Genomic DNA, 23623 nt, shown 5'->3' on the forward strand with positions numbered 1-23623 from the left:
GATGACATGACTGTATTTGAATAAATGTAGATTGTTGTACGTGAAAAAATAAGACATACCCTGAAAACACGCCCTAATGCGTCTTTTGGAGCAAAAATTAACATAAGACTCAGTCTTATTTTCGGGGAGACACGGTAGGTCAAATTTCTCACAGGAATGGCATCAGTTGCAATTTGGCACCCTTGCATGAGGGCAGCTCTGGCTCCCACAGGAATACTGTCCCCTGGAGAGCAACGGAGAATGACCCTAGTGAATGGAACTGCCCCAAAAGGTTCTGGATAGAAACACAGATTTCATGGCTTACTTTTGAGGGTCCTAGAGCTCATCTGTGAGGCTGTTCTTTCTAATGGACCTACTCAGCCACTGGGCAGGATTTAATAGCAGAAAGGGAGCTTCGGATCCCAGGCACTGGCTAAATAAGCCTAGAGAACCAACTAGAAAGTGAGGCAGTCTTACAGCTCTATGAATGGGCTCTTAAGGGAACACATACACATGACAAAAGTATATGTGAAAACACAGATGAATAGATAAACTTTAGAAGGGACCTTTGAAATTATACATAGTTTTGTCTAGGGAAGCAGGGTCATAGATGAAGTATCTGTGCTTATAAAGTTTTCATACAATTTTTTTTAAAAGTCAGTGCAGACGTCTGTGCCAAACACTAAAGTAGGCCCCAAATTGCCCTGTTAGTGTAACTATAAGAGTAGCTTCTTTCTGGTAGTTCATATATAGAAATAGTAGCCGTGTGGGGAGCGGGGGACCACGTGGCAAAGCTCCTTAGAAACTGCTTAGATCACTTGCTCAGGGAAAGCCATTCTTAAAGCAGCAGGCATCTCTTGGCATGGCTGCGAGTGGAAGCTGGGAGAGGAACAGATTGGAGGGTGGAACTTGAACAGGATATTTAGGGGAGAGAAGCAGCAGGGAGAAGAGAATAGCATCTAGACTGTGCCCTGCCATGCAGCCTGGAGCACTGCAGGTGACAGGTTTAGGTGTGGAGACTTGTGTTGGTACAGGGACTGGTGATGGACTGGGGTGAAGAGAAGCCAAGTGCCAAGAAGGTCATTTGGAATATTTGTGTCATGGTTATACACTTTTTTTTTTTTTTTAAAGATCTGTAAGGGTGGACACAGCTCAATGGCCAGACTTTGTGCCTGGCTGATGGATTTGTTTCTCATACCTGACTCTATCTAAGAAGGTTTAGCCCCTTAAGGAAAAAGTATTGTTTTTTTGTGTGTTTCAGAGAGTCAAGTGACCAGTGAATTCTCTGAGAAATGAGAAGGTATTGGTATTATAAGGGGGCGCCTGGAGGTTCAGACATTGCAGAAGGTCTGGGAGGAGTAAGTCCCCTGGGGGCGGAGATCATCTTCATCTCCCTCCCCTCCCCCTCTCCTTGCTCTCCAGTAGAAATCAGCTACAAATCTCAGCTTGTTGGGAACAGATGGTCTTGGCTGACGAATAAGCCACCGCAGGCTGCTCCACCTGTTCTCGGGCTGGAATAATCAGCTCGAGACAAACATCGGCGCTGAAATAACTCATGGCAGCGGGTGATGCTCAGGCACAGATTCTGAAAATCTCTTAAATAGCCCCCTTCTAACTCTTTCCCCTCCCCAGCCCGTGGAGGCCATCAGGGGAAGGCAATGGAGCGGAGAAGACAGAACCCCAAACTGAGAATGATGCCTGAGCTGGTGGTGCTGTGGGGTGGGGGTAGGGGGAGGAGCTGAGTTGTGCTGGGCATGGGGTGGAAGGTGGGGTGACCATTCACCTGGCAGGGCAGGAAGTTACTTCTCAAGAGCATGTGGAAAACGGGGGAATGGTTGGTCCATGTCAGAGACAAGCGTGAGGCGATCCAACCAGTTGGGGATAGTAGAAAACTAAGAATTTGGGATTCATTTGAATTTGTTCATTAAAGGAGTGATATGTATGGGGACAGAGCCAGGAGTGCAGTTTCCAGGCTCTCACCCTCACGTGGAAAGGTGCTGGCTCAGGCAGTAAATGGCCATCAACTGTGATTGGATGGCCATCAGCTGTGGCTAGTTGGCCGTCAGCTGTAACCAGTGAGACATTGGCCACTAATATAACTGCCGTGGCTACACTAGCAGCAAAATGGGGGCTAGCAAAAAGATGATAGCGTGGCATGGCAGAGTGTGGATTGTGGATTGCAGATAGGCGGATTGCAGTTAGCGAATGAGGTTTGTTGGCAAAGACAAGTGGATGGCAGGTTGCGGATGGTGTGGCTCCTGCTTCCTGTGTCTCCAGCCCAGCCGCCAGCGAGACTGTGGTGGTATGACTCCCCTATCTATGGCTCCATGGGTGTTCCTTTTTGGCCTCACCATGTCCTGCATTCTTATGTGGGGAGCGGGATCAGAGACCCCACATACCACCCTGCATGACAACCCCTTGTTGGGGTACTGGCGGATGTTTGCTTTCGTATCTCGACCAACCACCATTGAGAATATAGTGGTATGACTCCCCTATCTATGGCTCCATGGGTGTCCCTTTTTGGCCTCACCTATCCTGCGTTCTGATGCGGGATACAGGATTAGAGACCCCGCATGATACCCTGCATGAGAATATGCAAATGGGATCAGGCTACCAGTGAATCAGCAGCTCAGACAGCTCTGCCAGCAGCCACTGGGGGTGGGTACCTGGGTGCCCCTACTTCTGTTGACTTGTGTTCAGCTTCCTCACCTCCTTGATGAAGTCAGCTGGGCTAATGTTCCTTGGCAGAGGTGGATGAACCCAAGTGTGTCTGGGTGGGGGAAGGGGCGACAGTGCTGGGAAGCAGTGGTGACAGCAGGGGGTTGGGGGCTATCTGGCTGAGGTGGGGGTACAGCTCCTGTGGAGTCAGTCAGGAGAGGGCAGGGACTGAGAGAGAAGAGCAGGGCAGATTGCTTGCTCAGGCAGAAGGCTTCCTTTGTTCTCGCTACATACGTAGGCTGGCGTGGGGGCTCTGAGTCTCCAGAGGCTGTGCTGGTCAGGAAAGAAAGCTGCAAGAGCACTTGGACCCCCTGGTTGCCTCTCTAACTGCCAGATACCTTATCCCGTAGGGGGCCCCTGTGGCTCTGCCTGAGGCCCAGGGCGCTGGAGGACAGGGTCCTTCCCTATTATATAGGGTCTCACAAACCTGCTCTCTTTGAAGTCGGGTGTGCTCACAAAGATCCCATGGTGCCCCTGTCCTGCTCTGTGCTTGGTTCTGTGGTTCTCACCCTGCTGCATATTAGAAACACTCAGAGTTGTTTTTGTTTTTTGTTTTGTATACAAAAGTAAAACGAAGAGTATAATGAGGTTCTTGATCCATCAAGCAGCTTCAACAATTATCAACACACAGTGAATCTTGCTTCATCTCCACCCCCACCCACTTCCCTATTCCCTTCACTGGATTATTTTGAAGACCCCAGAATATGCCATCACTTTAAGAAATACTTTAGTATTTATTCCTCAAAGAAAAAAAAATGACTCTTAAAAAATCTAATCACCAGACTCTTTATCACACCAAAAAATTTTTTCAAAAAATCCTTAATACCAAATATCCAGTCAATGTTTAAATTTGTCTTTTTAAATTATATGTTATTTTTATTATATATGTATATATGTGTATATGTGTGTATATAGACACAAATATATACATGTATGTATGTGTATGTATATATATATATATATATATATATATGTGGATACATACACACACACACAGAGGGAGCCAAAAAAATGTAAACACATTTTAAGAAAAAAAGATATTAAAATTGTAATAATATATACTGATAACAAAAGATGAATACAAGTCATGTGTATACATTTTTTTGGCACCATATATATATATATATACACACACACACACACACACATATATATGTATATATATATACACATATGTGTGTGTGTGTGTGTGTATATATATATATATATATATATATATATATATATATATATGATGTTAGTTCAAATCAGGATTCAAACAGACTGACAACTTTTTTTTTTCCACCTCCCCCCCCACCCCACCCCTACTCTGGTTCAAGCCTTTGTTTCTCAGTCTAGTTGTGTAGGACACAGCTTCCTGGCCCATGCTGGTATTATGAGCCTTGCGCTCCACCCCCCCTGGCTGAGGCATGCATTCGCCAGTAGTCTGTCGGCCGTTCACAGCAGGTCATGGCAGCTCTTGCCAGCTGCCGGCCACTCATGCTGGCTGCCGGCCTCTCATGGCAGCACACCTTAGGTGGCACCACCGTGGAGCTCACGCAGACCTCTGGCTGCTCATGGCAGCCCAGCTCCAGGGAAAGCCATTGTTCACAATCTTAGCTGTAAAGGGCGCAGCTCACTGGCCCATGTGGGAATCGAACCTGCAACCTTGGCATTAGGAGCACAGCGCTCCAACCACCTGAGTCACTAGATTGGCCCCCTGATGACCTTTTTAAGAAATACTGTGCCCAGGGCTTTCTCCCTCAGGGATTCTGATATAATTGGCCTTGGGTGGGGCCCAAGCATCATATTTTTAAAAGCTCCCTGGGTGGTTTTAATATGCAGCCAGGGTTGACAAATGCTCTACTTTTCCCTCAACCAGTTTCCTGCCAACTCCTCCTTGCCCAGGTTGTTAAATACCTCTCCCTGCCTCTATCCAGCACACCAGGCCGCTCCCAGAGCAGTTGGCATTGGCATGCCTACCTGGACAAGTAGAGGGCTGCCCTCTTCTCCAAGCTCCTCTTTCAGGATGGGCTGTAACTCTCTTTTCGCTACAAATTCACATGTGTACCTGTTCCTCTCTTTCTCCCTTAATATGCCTGGTGCCTATTCTTGTCTTGCAAGTGTAGCAATTTTTTTTTTTTCCTTTTGTGTGAAAATAGTAAAATTCTTACCTCAGGAAAAAATGAGAATTTCCCTGGGGACTGTACTCATTTGGCTGTTCCAGTGGCTCCGCGCTGCGCTCGAGCTGAGCGAGGGGCCTGCCAGGCTTGGCAGCAGATATACGGGAAACCGGGGATAGAGAGGGACTTGAACCCAGCACATTTCAGGGAATCTAAGAAAACTTTGTCTCCCGAGGATGTTGGCCCCAGGAGCATTGTAGAGAATTATACCCGTGTCCCTAGCTCACAGCCGGCTGCCTACCTTCCATGGCAGCTGTTTCTATTTGCTCCCCTACCCCTCTACTGGGCCTGCCTGTGGGTTCACTCCGCCCTCCTGCGTCCATCCCCCGCCCCACTCCATGCCTCACTGAATGTTGGTGAAACAAATCCAGTCTAAAATAATGAGCAATCAACTACCCTGATGCTTGGGGCAGGCTGGGCAAGGGCTAGGGGGAAGAGGTAGGGAGCTGAATCATTTATAAAGCTTAATAAAGATGCAGATGAGCATGCTGACTAAGAGCCCCAGAGCTGGGCTTATTCATTATTCAAAGTTATGTAAATGCCACCGGGTCCTGTGTGTTAGAATCCTGCCCCTGTCCCTGTTACTTCTCCCTGCCTGATATCCCCAGTCGGCCATGTACCTCCCCTTCTCGCCCACCCCAAGGTGCTTTCATTCACCCGGCCAGAGGCCCTGGCCCAGATACCCATTTCAGACCCTGCCTCCAGGGTAATAAAAATCCTCCGTCTCCTCTCTAGCCAGAAGTCTCTCAGAAGCTTGTGGGGAGGCTCTGGCCTTCAGGTAAGTCTATATAGACCCACATAATGGACTTCTCACTTTTAAAACTTTCCAAGGAAAGAATACCGTAAGAGTGCTTACATACAGGTTTTAATAACTCACAAATCTACTTAGTGGGATGGATTTCCTGAGGTCTAAACTAAACCCCCCTAGCTGCACTGGAAACACACCATTGAAAGAGAATATCCACTAACCGAACTCTCTTTAATTAATCTTCTGAGAAGTAAAATGCAAGCATTAAGTCATGCTCCAGCCTACTGCCTTCAGACTAACTCACCCTTGTTGACACCCTGTGCCTTTCTAGACAGTTGAAACACCCTCCAAGTTTACTCACACTCTTCAAGCTCTTAAACCTGTTTAGGGTGCCAAACTCTGGTGAGGGTTTAACTAGCACGGACTAGACTGTATACCATGTCTCTTCCACATCGTGATTACTGATTTGTAACCCACAATTGCCTAAGTCTTACGACTCCTATTGCTTTCCCCTGACTCTCCTCTCTCTGTATCAATCTTTCCCTTTTTCCCCATCACCCCTAATTTGTCAGCTTGGTGAAGCTGAGAGATGAAGAATTGGGTCAGAGGCGCAACGGCATCGATTGCCTCTGCTTTCCCTTCTTTTCTGGACTGGCTCTCCTCCCTCCCTACCCCCAATCTATTTTTAGCCTGCCTCTGTTTTCCTTAGTCTGGTTGGCAACCATGCCGGCCTCTTTTTCTTCACTGCCCTTATCTCTCCCCTGCAGCCCATGCAGACCCCAGCTGCCCTTCCGGAGGTCTCATTGCCTGGCAGATTTATTTTTATTTTCTTCCATCTTGAAGATATGTCGGGTCTGCCTGAAAGGGGATGCCTGGCCACACTCAAGCAGAAGAGAAGCAGGGAAATAATGTTGGTGGTTCTGTTTGGGCAAATCCTTCAATGTTACTAAACCCTGGGTGTCTTCTGACCCCTTCTACTATGGCTTGTCCTCTCTTCTATGCCTATAAACTCTGTTCCCTACATTTTCTCTTCCACTCTATGACCCACCCTACCCCACTAAGAAATGCTCAGTTCCCCGGCTTGGGCATTTTGGACCTGTTTCCTTTGGTTTTGGGGGTGTGCAGCATTCCTGGAGGTCCTTGCCTGCCTTCTCGACCTGCACATTGCCAGTCTCTCCTTATCCAATTCCTGCTTCTCTCCACTCTTCCCTAAGCTCATCCCTCCCACACACACCCGTCCTACACTGCACGCCCCTGCCCCTCCTCATACTCTGTTTCTAGGACACACCAGCTCATTTGTAAAGGGCCTCAGCCAGCTCAGGCAGGGCTTGTCAGCATCCCCCACTTGTCCTTTCTCAGCTTCCTCTAGACATTGGTCCCCTCCTTTAGTTGTCGCCAGCAAGCTGAATTAGACTGGGTATTTTGGAAGGGGAGCTGCAGCTGGCTGGGGGAGGAGGGTGACATGGAGAGAAGCAGAGGCAGAGGAGACTGTGGGCAGCCATGGAACGAGAGGGAGAGGTTCCCATCACCCTTTCCCCCCAACTTTGCCAACTCAGGAGCTGGCAAGATCGTACACGGATTCCTCTCTGTACCTCATTTTTCTCTCTCACACACACAATACCTTGCTTTACAATTCACGACATTCTCTCACACATCCAGATACCTGCATGGTGCACTCCCTGTCCTCTAAGTCTACTCAAGTGCCCCTTGATGAGTCCTATCCTGACCACCATTGAAATGGGCAGCCCCTCCCCCCACATTCTCTATCTTCCTCACCCTGTTCTGTTTTTCCGCAAGGTACTTGTCACCTTCTAAAGTACGATATGTAATATATGTATCATTTACATTCCTTCTCTTCACTGGACTGTTAGTGCCACAAGAGCAGAGATTTCCATCTGTTTTGTTGATACGTCCACAATGCCTGGCACACAGCAGAAGCTCAATAAATATTTGTGTGTTGAATGAATAAATGAATGAATGATCTTATTTGATCCTCACAGATCCTTAAAGAATTGGTTGACATTATTATTCCCGTTTTATTTATTGTGGTAAAATATACATAACATAAAATGTACCATTTTAGTCATTTTTAAGTGTACAGTTCAGTGGCATTAAGTACATTCACTTAAACCATGTGTGTTTCTGATGTGTTAAACCCTGACGTTGTGAAAGCATCATCACCATCTATCTCCAGATCTTTTTATCTTCCCAAACTGAAACTCTGTGTCCATTAAACACTCACTCCTCATTCCCCCCTCCCCCAGCCCCTGGAAACAACTGTTCTACTTTCTGTGATTCCAATATTTGTCCTTTGGTGTCTGGCTTATTTCACTTAGCATCATGTCTTCAAGTTTCATCCATGTTGTGGTAGTATACCCATTTTACATATATGATGATGATGATGATTATTCCCATTTTACAGAGGGTGAGGTTCAGGGAACCACCTGAAAGCACCTAAAAAGCAGACGTGGCATAAGGATGGGATTGTCTGGCTTCTATCATTCCCTGGAGAAATCAGTGATAATCCATGTGTCTGGGACTTAGAGGCACAGCAGCTGAAGAGTAATTTCCTCTGTGTTTTATTTCCTTTGGGAATATTTTTACTCTTATTCCCATTTCCCACTCTTCCCTGCTCAATGACTCCGCTTAACATTTCCATTGCCACCATCACCCTCTCCCCAGTCCCAGTTTTTCCCTCCCCAGAGCACTTTAACTCCTTTCTCTTGGGTCAAACTGGCCTGGTCTGGAGATCCTCCTGCTTGGGTTTCGTCTGAGTGCATTAGCCTTGCTTGAGTCCCTGCTTGCACCCCTCACCCCTCCTCCCACCCCAGGGTAGTTATGAGCCTGTTCCCTTTCAAAGCAATTAGTGCAAGGAGGCCAGCCGACTCGGTGCTAATGCCGTTTCATTAAGTGGGAGCAATCCTAATGATAATAAAATGGCACATTTAACATTCAAACATTGAACAGGGCTTCTAAGAGAGTGTGTCTCTCTTTCTTTCTGGTATAACAGCTCCATCTTCATAAGGACCTGACAATACACCTTAATGAGAGACTGGGGAACTGAGCATCTTTACAGAACCACAGAGAGGATGAGAACCAGAAAAAGAACCCAGAGAAAGAAGGTGCAGTGCATCGAGGGAATAAGGACCCCCAAGAATTCCTAGGGTAATGGATTCTGCGGTGCTGATTTAGACAATTAAAGTCTGTAAGAAATGAGGTCACACAGAAAATAACACCAGCACAGACTTTGATGCAATGCCGTTATTTGTTTGTTTATTCAACACATTTTTTTCAAGAAATATTTATTGTGCACCCAAGATAAGTGAGATTTTATGGGAGTTTGTGATGGAGGGAAAGGAGCTAGTTTTAGGAAAACGAACTCTAAGGGCATCGGTCATCTACAAATAATTTTTTTTTTCCTTCTTCTGCCTTCCCCCACCCCAATCTGGTTCAAGCCATTGTTTCTCAGTCTAGTTGTGTAGGACACAGCTCCCTGGCCCATGCTGAGGCAGTCGGTCGCCGCTCACAGCAGCTCATGGCAGCTCTCGCCAGCTGCCGGCCACTCGAACTGGCCACTGGCCCCTCAGGCTCCTGGCAGCATACGGTAGCTCACAGCAGCCCAGCTCCAGGGAGAGCCATTGCTCACAATCTTAGTTGTGGAGGGTGCAGCTCACTGGCCCATGTGGGAATTGAACCAGCGACCTCAGCGTTAGGAGCACGGCGCTCCTACCACCTGAGCCACCGGGCTGGCCCAATTCATCTTGTTTACTCTCCCCTGGGCAGCTTTAGTCAATTCCATCCCAAGCTCATCAAATAGCCCAGAGAAGAGAATTTTAACAAACTGCTTTGGTCTCTTGAGCCAGTCCTTATGCCCCCTCCTCATTAAGATGTCCATCTCAAAGGTCCTTGCTACTCTGTGATTATAGAATATTTGATTAACCTTCTGGAAGCAAAATAAAAGTCATGGGACTGGGGAGCTGGCCAGGAAAATAAGGTAGATTCAAACATCTGGTGTTTACTGGGAACTCAAGACAGCAGGAGAAAAGGATAATATCCCACAGCCACTTCTTTCATCAGAGAAGCATTTGCCAGCAGTGGACTTTATTCCTAGCTCCTGTGTACAGAAGGGAGGCTGTTAACCAGGGGTCAAAGGTGAGCTTTGCCCAGGCCAGGGAAGCGGCTCATTTGAAAAGGTGTCAAGTCATAGTGTGTTGTTAATTTCATGCTTAATTCACACAAGATCTTGCCCACAACAGGGGACAGCTTGAATCCATGCCCTAGAGAAAGGAGAGCAGGTTGTCAAGCATTCTCAGAAACAGGGGCTGGGCTCTCTAGAAGTCCCCTCCACAGCCCCCAGATAGGATTAATTCTCTTGGTCATATCCCCAGAGCCAGAAGTTGACCCCACTATGAGTACCCCTTTTCTCTGATTGCCCTGCCCAGGCCCTTATATACTCAGTGTCTAGGCTTTGGCCCCCATCTGGCCAGCGAAGAGCACGGAAAACACCACTTTGCCTGGCAGAGAGGTAGGTCAGCTTTAAGGCACCCCAACTCCCCCTCCTTGGGCTCACCGGAGAATCCAGCACCAATGACAATGTTGTCGTACTTTGGGTGTCGATCAAGAATGAAGTGCTCATCAGGGGTGTTCTAGAAAGAAACAATCACACCTGTGTCATTGGAGGATAGAGGGAGGAGGAACTGCATACAGGCGCAGAAGGGAGGGGACCCAGCTGGATCTCTTTCCAGAAAGAATGGGAGTGTGGCACAAGAATGCTCTCTGCGTGCCAGTGTCCCCCTTGGGTATGCCAGTCTTTCTCATTTGTCCATCTGCCTCTCTTCTCGCACAGAGCTATGAACACAGTAGGTGCTCAGTTGGTGCGTGTAAACTGACTTAGCCAAGATGCCTCAGGCCCTGGTGACATCTGTCTCTTCTCTTTGTCCCTAAGGCCTGCTCAACTAGAACGTCTTGCCAAAAAATCTCTTAGAGCTCTTCTGGGAATCACAGTGAAGGACAGCCAGGCATAAGCCTAGTTTCCTAATGAAAAGGAATATGAATGACATCTAATGGGCCGTTTGTGGTAGAGGTGAACCGACCCACAGAAATGAATTCGTTTGTTTCAAGTCTCATGCTAATGTCAGGGGCCAAATAGAGTTGGGCCTGAGCAGTGCAAGGCCTGTCTGTCTCTTTCCCTTGTTCTCCAGGGCTGTGAGAGGGCCTGGCCCAGCTGCCCACACCTTTACCGTGTACATGCAGTGTTCCATAATGGCAGGCTCAGGGTGTAGGTCAGGTAAGTGATCTCTGACAAAGCGGCTCAGGATTTGGACGTCTTGGATGTCTGAGAATGCTGTGGGGCAGTCCCGCTCCTCAGGCTCTGCATTGTTGCCGTGGTGATAGCAGACCTTTCTCCCAATCAGAACAGTGTAAGCTGTGAGGGCCGACCTTCCCCCACACCCACTCAGCCCAGGGCAGGCTTGTACACAGAACGCCCCCCATCCATCACCCCAGCCTTCCCCAGTCCTGACTGATACTGCTTGTTGCCACACGAAGTTGCCTAGCTGTCGGGTCCCCGGCTAACCCTCTCTTTGCAAAGAAAGGTCTCCCTTTGCTGGGCCTCAGGACAGCTGAGGGTGTTGCGTTGCAAGTAGCGAATAGTGAAGTAGATTCCTGTGGCTGCTCACTGGGCTCTGAAGGTGTCTGTAGAGGGAAGTTAGAGCAGCTGCCCCAAATCTGTGTGAGCCCCTACTAGCCTTCTCTCAGCCTTTCACTTACCTTCATCAACCCTGGGTACTCTCTGGAGGGCAGACCATAGATGTGGTGGGGAGCTAGGCTGAGGCCCAGCCCCAGGAAGCATGGAAAGGCCTGGGACACACCATAGCTTCCAGGAACCTTCTCTCTCCAGTAACACACATTGATCCGCAGGGTCTTGAAGCAGGGAGAGGAAGTGGAAGATGAAGGGGGAAAGTCATGGAACTCTTAAACACAATAAGAGCACTTTCTTCTGGGGTCCTGTACCCCTTCAATACAAGACCAGATGCCCTGCTTAACTCATCCATCCTTTTTCACCAAATTTTCATGTCATTTACGTGTTACATTATGTCATGATGCACAAAAATCTCTGAATCTCTGTCTCTCCTCCCATCCTTAGTCTTCTCCCATAACTCCACTGAGCCTTTCTTCTTTCTCTCCAGGAGCTAATAAAACCTCACGTATATTGAGTGCTTACTATAGGCCAGGCCATCACCTAAGGGATTTGTGTATATCATTTTATTTAATTCTCCAATAGCCCTACTCCCCATTTTACAGGTTATAGAACTGAGGCTCAGTGAGGTGAACGAATTTGCCCAAAGTTGTCCACTGGCAAGTGGCAGATCCAGGACTCAAACTTGAGACCATCTGACTCCAAGGTTTCTTTTCCAGCTCCCAGCTCCCCTTACCTGGAGAGGCAGCTCAATTCCCAGGGGACGGAGAAGCTGGTTGGTCCAAGGACCTGCCGTGATGACCAAGTTCTTGGCTTGGTAGCTCTTGGAGGTAGTTTTCACTGAGACCAATGGCCCTGGTTTTATCTCTACCACCTTCTCTCCATCACGCACTATGCCTCCCAGCTGTCGAATTGCATCCTAAAAGGGCAGATGCAGGGAGAGATAAATGGTTATATATGTGGTTCACCCTGGTGGACAAAGAGTTCTTCAGTTAGGGCAGAATCTAGACCTCCTCTCCCATATTGACAAGGCCTAGTGGGGTATATAAAACTGCCCTGCCAAAGGTCAAGACTAAAGCTGGCATGCAAAGACCCTCATCCCACACGGGGATCAGGGGATGGCTGATTGGGACCCAGGATGCCCAGACCAGGAGTGGCATTGCCCCAATGCTGCACAACATCACCTGGAGGGCTCTGAGGGCCTTGTCTGCATAGAGAACTCCTCCGGATTTGTCCAAGAGCCCCACTTCTCCCCTGGCCAACCGAATATTGGGAAAACGTTGCTTCAGTTCCTCAGATGAAAGACACTGGTGTTCTACCCCCTGCCTAGACATGGTAGCCTGGATTGTCTTTAATTCTGGATTCTCCTTCCTTCCCAGCAGCAGTAGTCCAGTCTGCCTGTTTAAAGAAAAAAAAGTGGGGGAGGGTTAATCTCCCTCATTCTTCAGCAAGGGTCCCAGGGCCAGGCATCACGAAGAGTCCCAAATTGGGCTGCCGGTTGGCTCAGTTCGTTAGAGCGCGGTGCTCTTAACAACGAGGTTTCTCTTCGATCCCCACATGGGCCACTGTGAGCTGCGCCCTCCACAACTAGATTGAAACAACGACTTGACTTGGAGCTTATGGGTCCTGGAAAAACACCCTTAAATAAAGTTTTAAAAAAAGAATTAAAGAAAAAGAAGAGTCCCAGCCTCACATGCAAACAACAGGTAAAGTCATCTCGATTCTGTCGTAAGGGTCCCAGTATTATTGAGCTGGCTTCCAGCCCATTCCCAAGTCTGCTCTTGGCTCTCACTACGCATGGGTTTGCTTGTCCTCCATCCCTCTCCTCAGGATCTATCCTGCTCTTGAGAGCAGAGATCCTAAGGCCTCTTTTATCACCATACCTAGAAAGTGGTAGGTATTCAATGAGTTTGATATGATTTCTTTGCCTTCCTCCTGTCCTCTGACTCCATTCAATATTTTCATCTCGATTCTTTACCCTCTCCCCCCAGTTTACCCCCTGCGGTTTCTTTTCCCTGTTCCTTTTCTTGGCATGTAATGTTTTGTCCCTTTCTGCCTCCCGGTTCCTTTCCAGAGCTGCCTGTTTTGTGGATAGGTCCTAAATTGGGAGAGCCTGCTCTGGGTCCAGTCTGGCATTCCCTCTGTGACCTTGTCTGGTTGCTCATTGCTCCAGGCCCCAGTCTCCTCCACTGTAACACATCTGTTGGATTATTGATAGTTCCACACCCAGGTGGTATCATCCCCGGCCCAGGAGCATGTGGAAATGGCGTGGGGCATTCTTTTTAGTTGTCACAATGCCCGGGGGTTGCCATTCACATTTAGTGGGCAGGGACCAGGGATGTTAAACCTGCAATGCTCAGGACAATCCCACCCAAATGCCAAAGAACTCTCATGCAGAAACACAAGTAGATGGTCTCTTGGTGTTCCAGCAATTAATTCAGTGATTCTATGATTCTTATACCCCTCTCTATGCTTCTTACTCCCTAAGGGAGTGAAAGCTGTTTCTCTTTAATGCTTTCTGTCTCTCTGTCACAAGAGACTGGAGCTCCCTTTTTATGGAAACTGATCTAAACAATGGAAGGGTCACTTTGGCCCTTGGAACCATTTCTGTCATCCCTCTTAGTTTCAGCAGCCGTAGTTGCCAGCATCAGCCTGGTACATCCCCCAGGTACTGCATATAAAGCTCGTAATAGCCTATAATGGAGTCTCATGGATATTACATGCTTCCAAATCCCACATTATCTGGTTGGGGGGATTAAAGAGAAGATTGGGAGGGGGGAGGGACACAGCGGGCCCCGGGGCTGGTGTCAGTACACAGAGGCACGCAGCGTGCCCAATTCATTTGCCATGGCCCCCGCCTACCCAGCATTCACCACTGGTGAGAAAGCAATGAGCGCCTCTGCCTCTTTAGAGCTCAGCCGAGGAAAGATGCTGGAGAAATCCCCACCAGCCAGCAGAAAGTCTTTTCCTGTGGCCCCCAAAAGAACTTCAGATTGGTTCTCAGTTTATGAAAACTTGCCTAGTAAACTTCTTGCTCAACAAGATAAATAAGAAGTCACCCAAGTGTATGTTCTTGAACCCTTTTTACCCAATGAGGTTGTGACTGGGTAGAATTTTGGGAAAGCCCTGGCTTAAACCTCACCTTAGCAGTCATTTTGTCAGATACCTGGCTGGGAAATTCCAGTGAAGCATATCCTAACCCTGCCTGCATATACCAGCCTTGGTCTCTCATATGCTCTGAAATTTAGATACTTTCCCTTTCTCCTTTCCTTCCTTCCTCCCTCCCTTCCTTCCTTCTTTCCTTCCTCCCTCCCTCCCTCCCTCCCTCCCTCCCTCCCTCCCTCCTTCCCTTCCTTCTTTCCTTCCTTTCTTCTTTCCTTTCCTCCTTCCCTGAAATAAAAACTCTTACAGGAATGTACTGTATGGGGAAACTGAACTCTTGCCAAGACACAGGCAAATCTGTCAAATTATGAGATGCTGAGTGACGTTCTCATTCCCGAGTCATCCTGCGGTGGATGAAGCGGAGCTCCCCATCCCAAGGAGTAATCAGCAAGCTGATTCTGCCGGTGAATGTAATTGTGCCGATCGTAATCATTTTGCTTCAGCTCTCTGCCCCTTGTGGCATTTATTTCTTAGCCCAGATATTGATCTAACAGTGGGAAAATTTCCATCTGAATTTGCGACGCTGGACCCTCCCCTAGTCCGAAGATGTGTTTGGGAAATTCTCATTTTCCGTGGATCACAGCTGAGCTATTTGGCCTGAGGGAAACCATGCACTGCTGGAGAAATGCCTTGGATTGGAGAGAGATTTTTGACCATTATGAGCAAATCGGAAATAAATGTAAAACACTGCCTGGAAATGCAAAGGCCTGTCATTATGGGAGATAGGTGAGAAACTCCTGTGGGAAATGCTTAGAGAATTGGAAATCAGTCAATCAAAACCGGGATGGGAGAATGGGTCTTTTCCCCCCAGTATGAAGATAGATGACTTCCATGGGCATATTGAAAAATCATTTAAGTGCTTATTTTCTTAATGGTTTTTCTTAGATCCCAATAAACAGACTGTTCATTCTGCATCAATTTCTCACTCCTGTGCTCTGGGCTTCCCTCTCCTCTTCTTCTGCTCAGGTCTAGGCTACAAAATTTGGGGAGGAGAAGGGTAAGAAGGGACAAGGTCATCGCAGGAAAAAGAAACGCCCAGGAAATGACTGGTCAGGGCTGGTCTAGAAGGAAACACCTTGAAGTGAGGCTGGGGGGTCGGGGAACCCCGGGAAGATGCCGCTCCTAACTCTCAGCAGAATGCAGAGCATTTGGTATGAATTGTGCCTTCCTCCCAGTCCTAGCAGGATCCAGCACTAAGGAAGAGGTCATCAAAACTTCTTCCCAAGGGTCTTGTTGACGCTATGGCCCAACTAAAGCCACAGACATGATGTAGGGAGTTAGTGATTAGGGATTTCCACCAGTTGCTATAGCAGAACAGGAAGCAGGATGAAGTGGGGAAGAATTGGAAGAGTCAGACAGCTCTCCCTGCATCTGCCATCTCCCATCCCAGTCTCCGGCTTTCCCCTCTCCAGGTTAAAAGTGCCAGGCAAGCCAGCTCTCAGAGTCACCTTGGGAAAGGGACTCCAATAGAGACTTGGTAATGGCTGCTGTCTTTGTTGGTTCTGGAAGAGCTCTTGGCTTTTCATCTTCTGCTCAGTGGGCCGAGGTGGAATTGGTTAACAAAGACCGCTCCAGGGAGGGGCTGTGGCTGACAAGCCAGACACTTTGCAGACACAGGAAGCAGCAGCTGCGGAGGGGGCCACCAGGTTCTGCCAGCAGCTGTACTGCCTACGGCTGTGATCTTGTCTGATATTGTCAGCTAAGCAGGGGCAGCCTGGGTCAGGAGCTAGATAGTAGGACTCAAAGGAAAAAGGCGGGGCAGGACGGAGAGGGACCACAGAGCTGGGATTTGCTGTTGCTATCAGCGTCCTGGCTCTACACATCACAGAAGAGTCAGACCTTGTGATCTGACACATGTGTCACAGTCTGTTCCCAGAATATATGCAAAAATCCTGAGCTCACCCATGTTTAGTATGCCACTGTCACAGGAAGCAGCAGAACAGAATAAAGAGAATTGGGCAACCACCTTAACTACCAACTCCTGAAGGTGTTATTTTTTTCAATCATCATCAAATAACATTAAGTAAATACATTCGTATCTATCAGTTACATTATGATACTGGGCTGGTTCTTCCCGATGAACCTAAGAGAAGCAGGACCACAAAGAGGATGAATCATTTAGAAAATCAGAATTAAGAACAAAATCTAAAAGACCTGGAATGGGAAGCATCTGTTCCGTGTCCCTGCTCAGTAAAAGAACCAAATCAATTAGTGTGCCTGAGTAAATTAGCTCAGCCATAAGAAAACTTAATAACAACATTATTATTATTATTATTATTATTATTATTATTATATAACACCTAGCACTCTATAGGACTTAAAGGTTTTTCAAAGTACATTCACTTTCCTCTTCCTTTTTCGTAACTGAGGCTGTAAGGCATCAGACTGGTCTTTTAAGAAGAGCTTTAAAAAAAGGAAAAAAAAGAAGGGCTATGATATGTCCCTGTCTTTAAATGTATAGTAGTAGTCTTCTAATCGGGGATGACGTAGCCCTGAACTTGTTTGGTGACAAGGGGTGCACAAAGTAACCAGTTTGTGGTATATTTGAAACCAGGGGGCCAGCAAACTATGACCCAGGGATTAAATCAGGTCTGACACTTGTTTTCGTCTGCCAAAATGGTTTCTATATTTTTAAATGGTTGATAAAAAGCAAAAGAAGGCTATTTCATGACATGAAAATTATATAAAATTATCTAAAATTTCCATGTCCATAAATAAAGTTTTATTGGAACACAGCCATGCTCATTTGTTTACATATTATCTGTGGCTGCTTTTACACTGCAGTGGCAGAGTTGAGTAATTGGCAGAGTTGCAGAGTTGCAACAGAGACCATATGGCCTGCAAAGCCTAAAATACTTACTATGTGGCCATTTACAGAAAAAGTTTGCCAAGCCCTGCTCTGGACTAAGAGTATAGGAATTCTGTGATTTTGCACTAACTGGTGAAGGCCCTGATTACTCGGTAGCAACCCTCTGATAAGGATATGGGGAGAATTATGAGTTAACACGTAGCAAGTACTTTTAAAAAAACCTTAGTTTTTTACTATAAGCACTAAATATGTGGTAAGGATGATGATGATGATGATGATGATGATGATGATGATGATGATGATGGTCAGGTACTAACTATTCTAAGCCCTTTACATACTTATCCTCACGATAGCCCCATGAAATAGATATTATTACACCTGCTTTACAAATGAGAAAACTGAGTCTCACAGAGGTTAAACAATTTGCTCCCTACCACACAGTTAAATGTGTCAGAGCTGATATGTACAGGCTTGTCTGGTTCCAAATTCCTGTCCTCCTGCCAAAGAGGAAGATTGCGAACATATGAGAATCTCATTCCCAAGGGTCCCTTTCCCTCTCTCCCTCGCCAGCAGCCATTCCCCTTGATGTCTATGGTTGTTGCATTCCATCTGTCTCCTCCCGCCTTTCTTCCTCCCATGCTCAATGGAGATAGGACACAGCTGACCCAGAATAGGTAGAAGGAACTGCCATTTATTGAAAGAGACTAGGCACTGTGCAAAGCATTTCATAAGTCTCGTTTGATCCTCACAAAATGCTATGAGGGGAAAAAAAGACACAGAGAGGTACAGAAATTTTCCAAGTTCACACAGCTGGTAAGAGGTAGAGCACAAAGGCAAATTCAAGCCTGTCTGTCTCTAGAATCATCTTCCAACTGAAGATTCCAGACTCTTTTTCTAACATCTCTTTTAGTCACCTCCTTGCCTGCTGGGAAGAAGTGTGCCCTCCAAGGCCTCAGCATTCTTTTAGCACAAGAATCTCAGCAGTATTCACAGATGGCTGACAGAAAGGGGTCCCTTTGCCAGGCCACACCTCAGCAAGACATGTTCTTTTATTTGGGTGCTGGGTGCATTAGCTGCTTCTGGAATAAATCTGTAATTAGCTGCCCTAGCTTTATTTGCATAATGGATTTCACTTTGTTCTTAAGTTAATGGTGTTTTTGCAACAGAACAGTAACCTCTTGGTTCCTGGCCATTAAAATAACTGCCACCCTGGAGGGTAGAGCTGGAGTTTTGTAGGAAGTTCAGTTAAGAGCCACAGAGAAGATGGGAGGGGAAGTAGGGTGGGTGGTTAAAGTTCTCTCTGCATCACAGTTGTCTGCCTTCTTCCCCATGAGTGTTTGAAAGGTCAGTGAGGAGGGGGGTCTTAAGGGTTAGAGAAAGCCATGGGGGCAACAGGGAAAGAGCTGCAAGCTCACCTCTGGCAAGTAATGGGGTCTGAGGAGCACCCCTATTTGGTTCCTGTGGGAGGAGGTATTCAGAGAGAATAAAATGGATTTATAGGGGTCACTCTGGGAGTTGGGAGCTGAACTCAGCATGAAAGGTAGGAATACTAGTAGGAATACAAAGAATCAACACAGTAACCTCCTTTTCTATATCAATCCCTGCCCTAAAAGAATCTCAGGTGACTCCACAGAAATATAGATACAACCTCTGCTAGCCTTGAACACATGGCCTGAACCTGGTCCTGGAAGTCAGAATCGCCCGCTGGACCTGTGGGGCGATTATCGTGACAGTGAGCAGAAAGCTTCTATGCATCCGGCACCCCCTTAGGTGCCCTCTGTGTCCCTCCACTGCATTTCTAGTGTTCGTGGTGCTGCCCCCTCACTTACTACTAGAAGCATCTTCAGGTGCCAGGCCCCATGATTCAAGAAATTCCTCCCCCACTCCCACCTGTGTAATTGGGTTCCAGCCTCCTGCTCTAGCTGGGCCCATATCTGGTAGCACTCATCCATCATCTGGGTATAAAAGTCTTCAGGGTATGCCCTTCGAATTATCCGGCTCTGCCCATGGGAACTTCCTCTGGTATGTGGTAGGAAGAACTAGAAGTGGGGAACAAGAGAGACAACGGAAATGGTTACCCCTTGAACTGCCCTCCCCCCTTTAGGAAACAGTTCATCATGTGCTGTCAACCAAAAGCACTTATTCTTCAGATGCTTCCATATGTTCTCCCTGAAGGACCAAGTTCCTGAGCTGACTATCAGAATAGAAGGTCTTCAGAAGCACTAAGTCAGCTTCCTTTTTTGTGAACATCATTCACATCCCAAAGTCTCTCTGTTCGTTTGTCTTCAGTCATCCTGCTGTTACCCCATCCCACTTAGACACATAGAGAAGCAGAATTAGAAAGCACCTTTGAGATCATTTGAGTCAAGCCTCTCATTTTACGGACAAGAAAACTGATGCTGACTCTTTCTCCGTGGCTTCGGATCACTCGGGACAAGGAAACTACTTGGGATTTAGCAAAAGTGGAGAGTTTCTTGCAGGGTTGAACCAAGCATCCCTCAGGCTTTAAGAAAACTGATAGAAAGGTTTCTAACCAACCCAACACACTACCGAGAAGAATAAACCCAAAGTAACCTGGAAAGCTGTAGGCAGCGTGGGAGGGGAGACACCTTTGAAGGTGGGCTGAGTGGACCTGTCTTGGGAAGGACCCTGTAGGTGTACTGGGCTCCTTCCTACTGTGCAGGGGTCACAGTAGACTGCACTGCATGGGGTCACCTTTTATACAAGGAAAAATAAGACCTAAGTCTTATTTCCTGTGTATCAAATAAAGGGGCTGCTATTATCTGGCGGCAGAAAAAACTGAAGCCTCTGCTGGCTTCCAGGGTGAGAGTCCAGGAATCTGTAGGAAAGAATCCCACCTCTGAAGCTGACAAATCAGGCTTTGCCTCTTTACTTAAGATGACACAAAAACTCATAGACACAGACAATAGTTTAGTGGTTACCAGAGGGTAAGGGGGGTGGGGGGTGGGAGATGAGGGTAAGGGGGATCAAATATATGGTGATGGAAGGAGAACGGACTCTGGGTGGTGAACACACAATGGGATTTATAGATGATGTAATACAGAATTGTACATCTGAAATCGATGTAATTTTACTAACAATTGTCACCCCAATAAATAAATTTAAAAAATTTAAAAAAGCTGACCCAAAGCAGAACTAATTTTTTTCTGGGCCAGATCCACCATTCTGGCACAGAAGAGAGTGAGTGGCAAGAAGGAAGAGAACAGGACCTGGAACATTTCTTGGACAAGGGCAGGAACTGGCGGCACTAGAAGGACGACATGTGCCTAGAAACGCAATATGGGTCTTTTTTCATTGTCATGAAACACACCGTACAGCTAAGCTACAGACTGCACAGTTCCTGACGACCTGGCCCTTTGGCCTCTCCCCTCTAGTCTGCCAGCTCTGGAAACCCCTCTCTGGGGGAGGAGAAACAGACAGACCCTGAGGTCAGGAATGCAGAGGAGACACAGTACCTGCTCCAGCAGGAGGACCCTCTTCCCGTGTTTGGCCAGGTGGTAGGCAGTGAAGCAGCCCTGGATACCTGCCCCGATCACAATGGCATCACAGAGATCTTTCTGAGCAGCCATGATGCCCACTGAGTCAGCCCTATAGCCACAGAGCCCACACACAAAGGAGAAGGCAAGCAAAGGAGGCACTAGGCTGACGGAGGAGGAGTAGGACAAAGTCCAGCCTGGCCGGCATTCCCACAATCCCCTGGGGCCATGCCCTTCTCTCTGCTCCTTCCTCCCACAAAGCCTGGCACAGGGCTGAGCTCCCGCCTCCTCTGCAGAGCAGAGCTGATTTGTGAGGTTTAGCCCAGCTCAGCTGCCAGCCTCACCCTTGCATCCCTCTAGTTTTCTATTCTTGGCTCAATTATTGTCATGCAAATGCTCTCCTTCCTATGCCACCTTCCTGTCTCATTATGATCTTTGTCTTTGGGACTTCGGCCCTGGAATTTCAATGCCTCCTAGACCAAGCTGGGCACCGGGAATGCTGCCTCTCCCTACTGGCTTCCCTCTCTTCAGCCTGGCTTTCTTTGGAGATTCTAGAGGGCCGAGCTAAGAACTTGGCATTATACCCAGGATAAGGTCCACCTCTCTGGTGGGTGGTGAGCTCAGGGGGTAGACAGATGCAGGGGCCAACTGAGATGGCAGATTTGTGATTATAAAATTATTCTCAGCATGTTTTACTTTCTTTTCTTTTTTTCTTTTTAAAGGAGAAGAAGAAATTATCCTGAACAGATGGAAAGGACCGAGTGAGAGGAGTCTTCTCAGGAGAAGGCGGGGGACCAGGCACCAGCCTAGGGCACGGAGGGTCCCTCTAGGTCAGGCGGTGTGCTAAATAAATACTTCTACATGCATTCAGACAGAGCCAGGAATGGTAGGGCCTGATTCTTATACAATATGAGAGTCCTCTTTAAGAAAAGGAAAAGAAGAATTATGAATACAAAATTAGGTGCTAGGACTTGGAAGACACCATGCAATTAAGGAGCCCCATGGTTGAGGTTTCGTTAGGTTTTTGTAAAACTGCCTCTGCATACACCGTCTTCCTTTAACCTTACAGCCCTAAGCGTAAGTATTTTTATCCCCACTTTGACGGGTTAAAGATGGCCCCAAATTCTTTGTCACTCCTCCTAGTACAGGCTCTGTGACTGCTTGACCAATAGAGTATGGTAGAAGTGACATGGGGACACCTTCTGGCCCAGGCCTCAAGAGACTGAAAGCTTCCTCTCCTTGTCTTGGAGCACTCATTGTTGGAGCCCCGAGCCTCCATGTTAGAAGTCCAACCACCCTGTGGGACAGACCACGTGGGGAGGCCCTGAAACTATGGGGACCCAGACATGAGAGTGAAACCATCTTGGACCCCCAGCCCAGCCTAGCCACCAGCTAAATACCACGGAAGGACCCAGTTTATGTCACATAGAGCAAAATAATCACCCAGCAAACCCCATCTGAATTCCTGGCCTACAAAATCGTGAGATAGAATAAAACGATGGTTGTTTTTAGCTGCTAAGTTTTGGGGTAGGTTTTTATGCAACCGTAACCAAAATAACCACTTTATAGCCAAAGACATCAAGTCTTATAGAGGTTATAACTCACCCAATGCTATACACCTGCTAAACGTAGGCATTGAGATATGAACCCAGGTCTGTCTGCTCCAGAACCTGTTCCCTTAACCACTGTGCTATCTTGGAGAATAGTCAGAACTTGTAATGATTCTGATTTGAATATTTGCTATTTATCTCACTGTGAGTGGGAGAAAATAATGGATGGGGAAATCCATTTGACTACAGGGTACTGACCAGCCTCAGTGCAGTGGCCTGTTCCCAGCAAAGAATCCCCCACTGTGACCTTGGCAATGACCTGTCCTCTCAGCCCAGCCCTTCCTTTCCTAGGAATATAGGGGCCCAGAGAGGAGGTGCCATTTAACTGGCTTTTTTTTTCTTTTAAAAAACACACATCACTCTGGAATCCAGAAGTCATCTCAATTCCACCTCACCCTAACCCACATGGGACCAGGTAGCGTCCACCTCACAATTGGACAGCTCCCGTAGGGTAAAAAAAATGGCAGCCATAACGGAGAAAAATGTACTATTTAAGTATATAAAGGCTTGACATAAGGTTAGCCCCTGGATTTCTCCTGATAAGATGTCAGAGGAGATAAACAGTTTACACACAAGGAAAAGCAGATAGTAAATCCTCGCATGGAAGTGTGCCCAGTCTCACTAGCAAGGAAAGAAACTGGAACTAAATAACTTCAAAGCACGCTGTGTGCCTAGTAAACGAGCAAAAATAAATAAAAATGATAAAATCTAATGTCAGTGCTGTGGGGGCAGAGAGAGAGGAAGGTGGCAACTCAGATGGTCAGGGCCTTCTGGAGAATTCTCGGGCAGTGTGCAAGAACAGTAAAATCAAACCTTCTGACCTAGAAATTTGGCTTGGGGAACTATACTCCAAGGAAATACCCAAGGGGAGAAAAAGACATTTGTATGAAGACATTGGTAGCTGTGCTCTTATAATATAAAAAATTGGAAATGGCCCAGCCACAGGGAGTAGCTGAACACACTCTGGCTTGTTGGCACAGTGGAATACTATGTAGCAATTCAAAATGAAAACTGTGGGTTCCACAGAAATGTGTACATGAAATCACACTGAGGAAAAGAAGCAGAACACAAATAGACACACAGATCACAATCACGAGTTATGTGCGTGTGTTACCAAAGGTCTAAAGAGAATTTGGCGAGATAATTGAGCTTAATGCTCATTAGTTTCCATATTCTATAAAAATGCACTTCCATTGACAATTTATAAAAGAAGGAGAAGTCCCCTGGGGCTGCAGATGCT

The 23623-nt window shown here is 47.1% G+C and overlaps 1 protein-coding gene across 4 annotated transcripts; it reads right to left on the reverse strand.

Annotated features, from left to right (window-relative positions):
• Positions 1-8858: 8858 nt before the first annotated feature.
• On the reverse strand, positions 8859-20965 carry PIPOX (pipecolic acid and sarcosine oxidase). 4 transcript variants are annotated; one of them, XR_012492137.2, is made up of 8 exons: positions 20753-20965; positions 19167-19315; positions 12490-12703; positions 12042-12224; positions 11377-11529; positions 10848-11301; positions 10178-10253; positions 8859-9884 (listed from the first exon to the last, which is right to left on the reverse strand). XR_012492137.2 is itself a non-coding variant. In XM_019739428.3 (8 exons), exons 1-8 carry the CDS (start codon positions 20864-20866, stop codon positions 9754-9756), a joined length of 1179 nt encoding a protein of 392 aa, XP_019594987.2. In that variant the 5' UTR covers positions 20867-20962; the 3' UTR covers positions 8859-9753. The 4 variants fall into 4 exon arrangements, 3 of the variants coding, with proteins under 3 accessions (XP_019594987.2, XP_074176059.1, XP_074176058.1); XM_019739428.3 differs by having other exon boundaries at positions 10848-11006; positions 20753-20962; XM_074319957.2 differs by having other exon boundaries at positions 9608-9884; positions 10842-11006; positions 20753-20963.
• Between the last annotated feature and the right edge of the window lie 2658 nt (positions 20966-23623).

The sequence above is a fragment of the Rhinolophus sinicus genome, chromosome 12, assembly GCF_057876585.1.
Source record: "Rhinolophus sinicus isolate RSI-liver-muscle chromosome 12, RSI-T2T, whole genome shotgun sequence".
Lineage (NCBI taxonomy): Eukaryota > Metazoa > Chordata > Mammalia > Chiroptera > Rhinolophidae > Rhinolophus > Rhinolophus sinicus.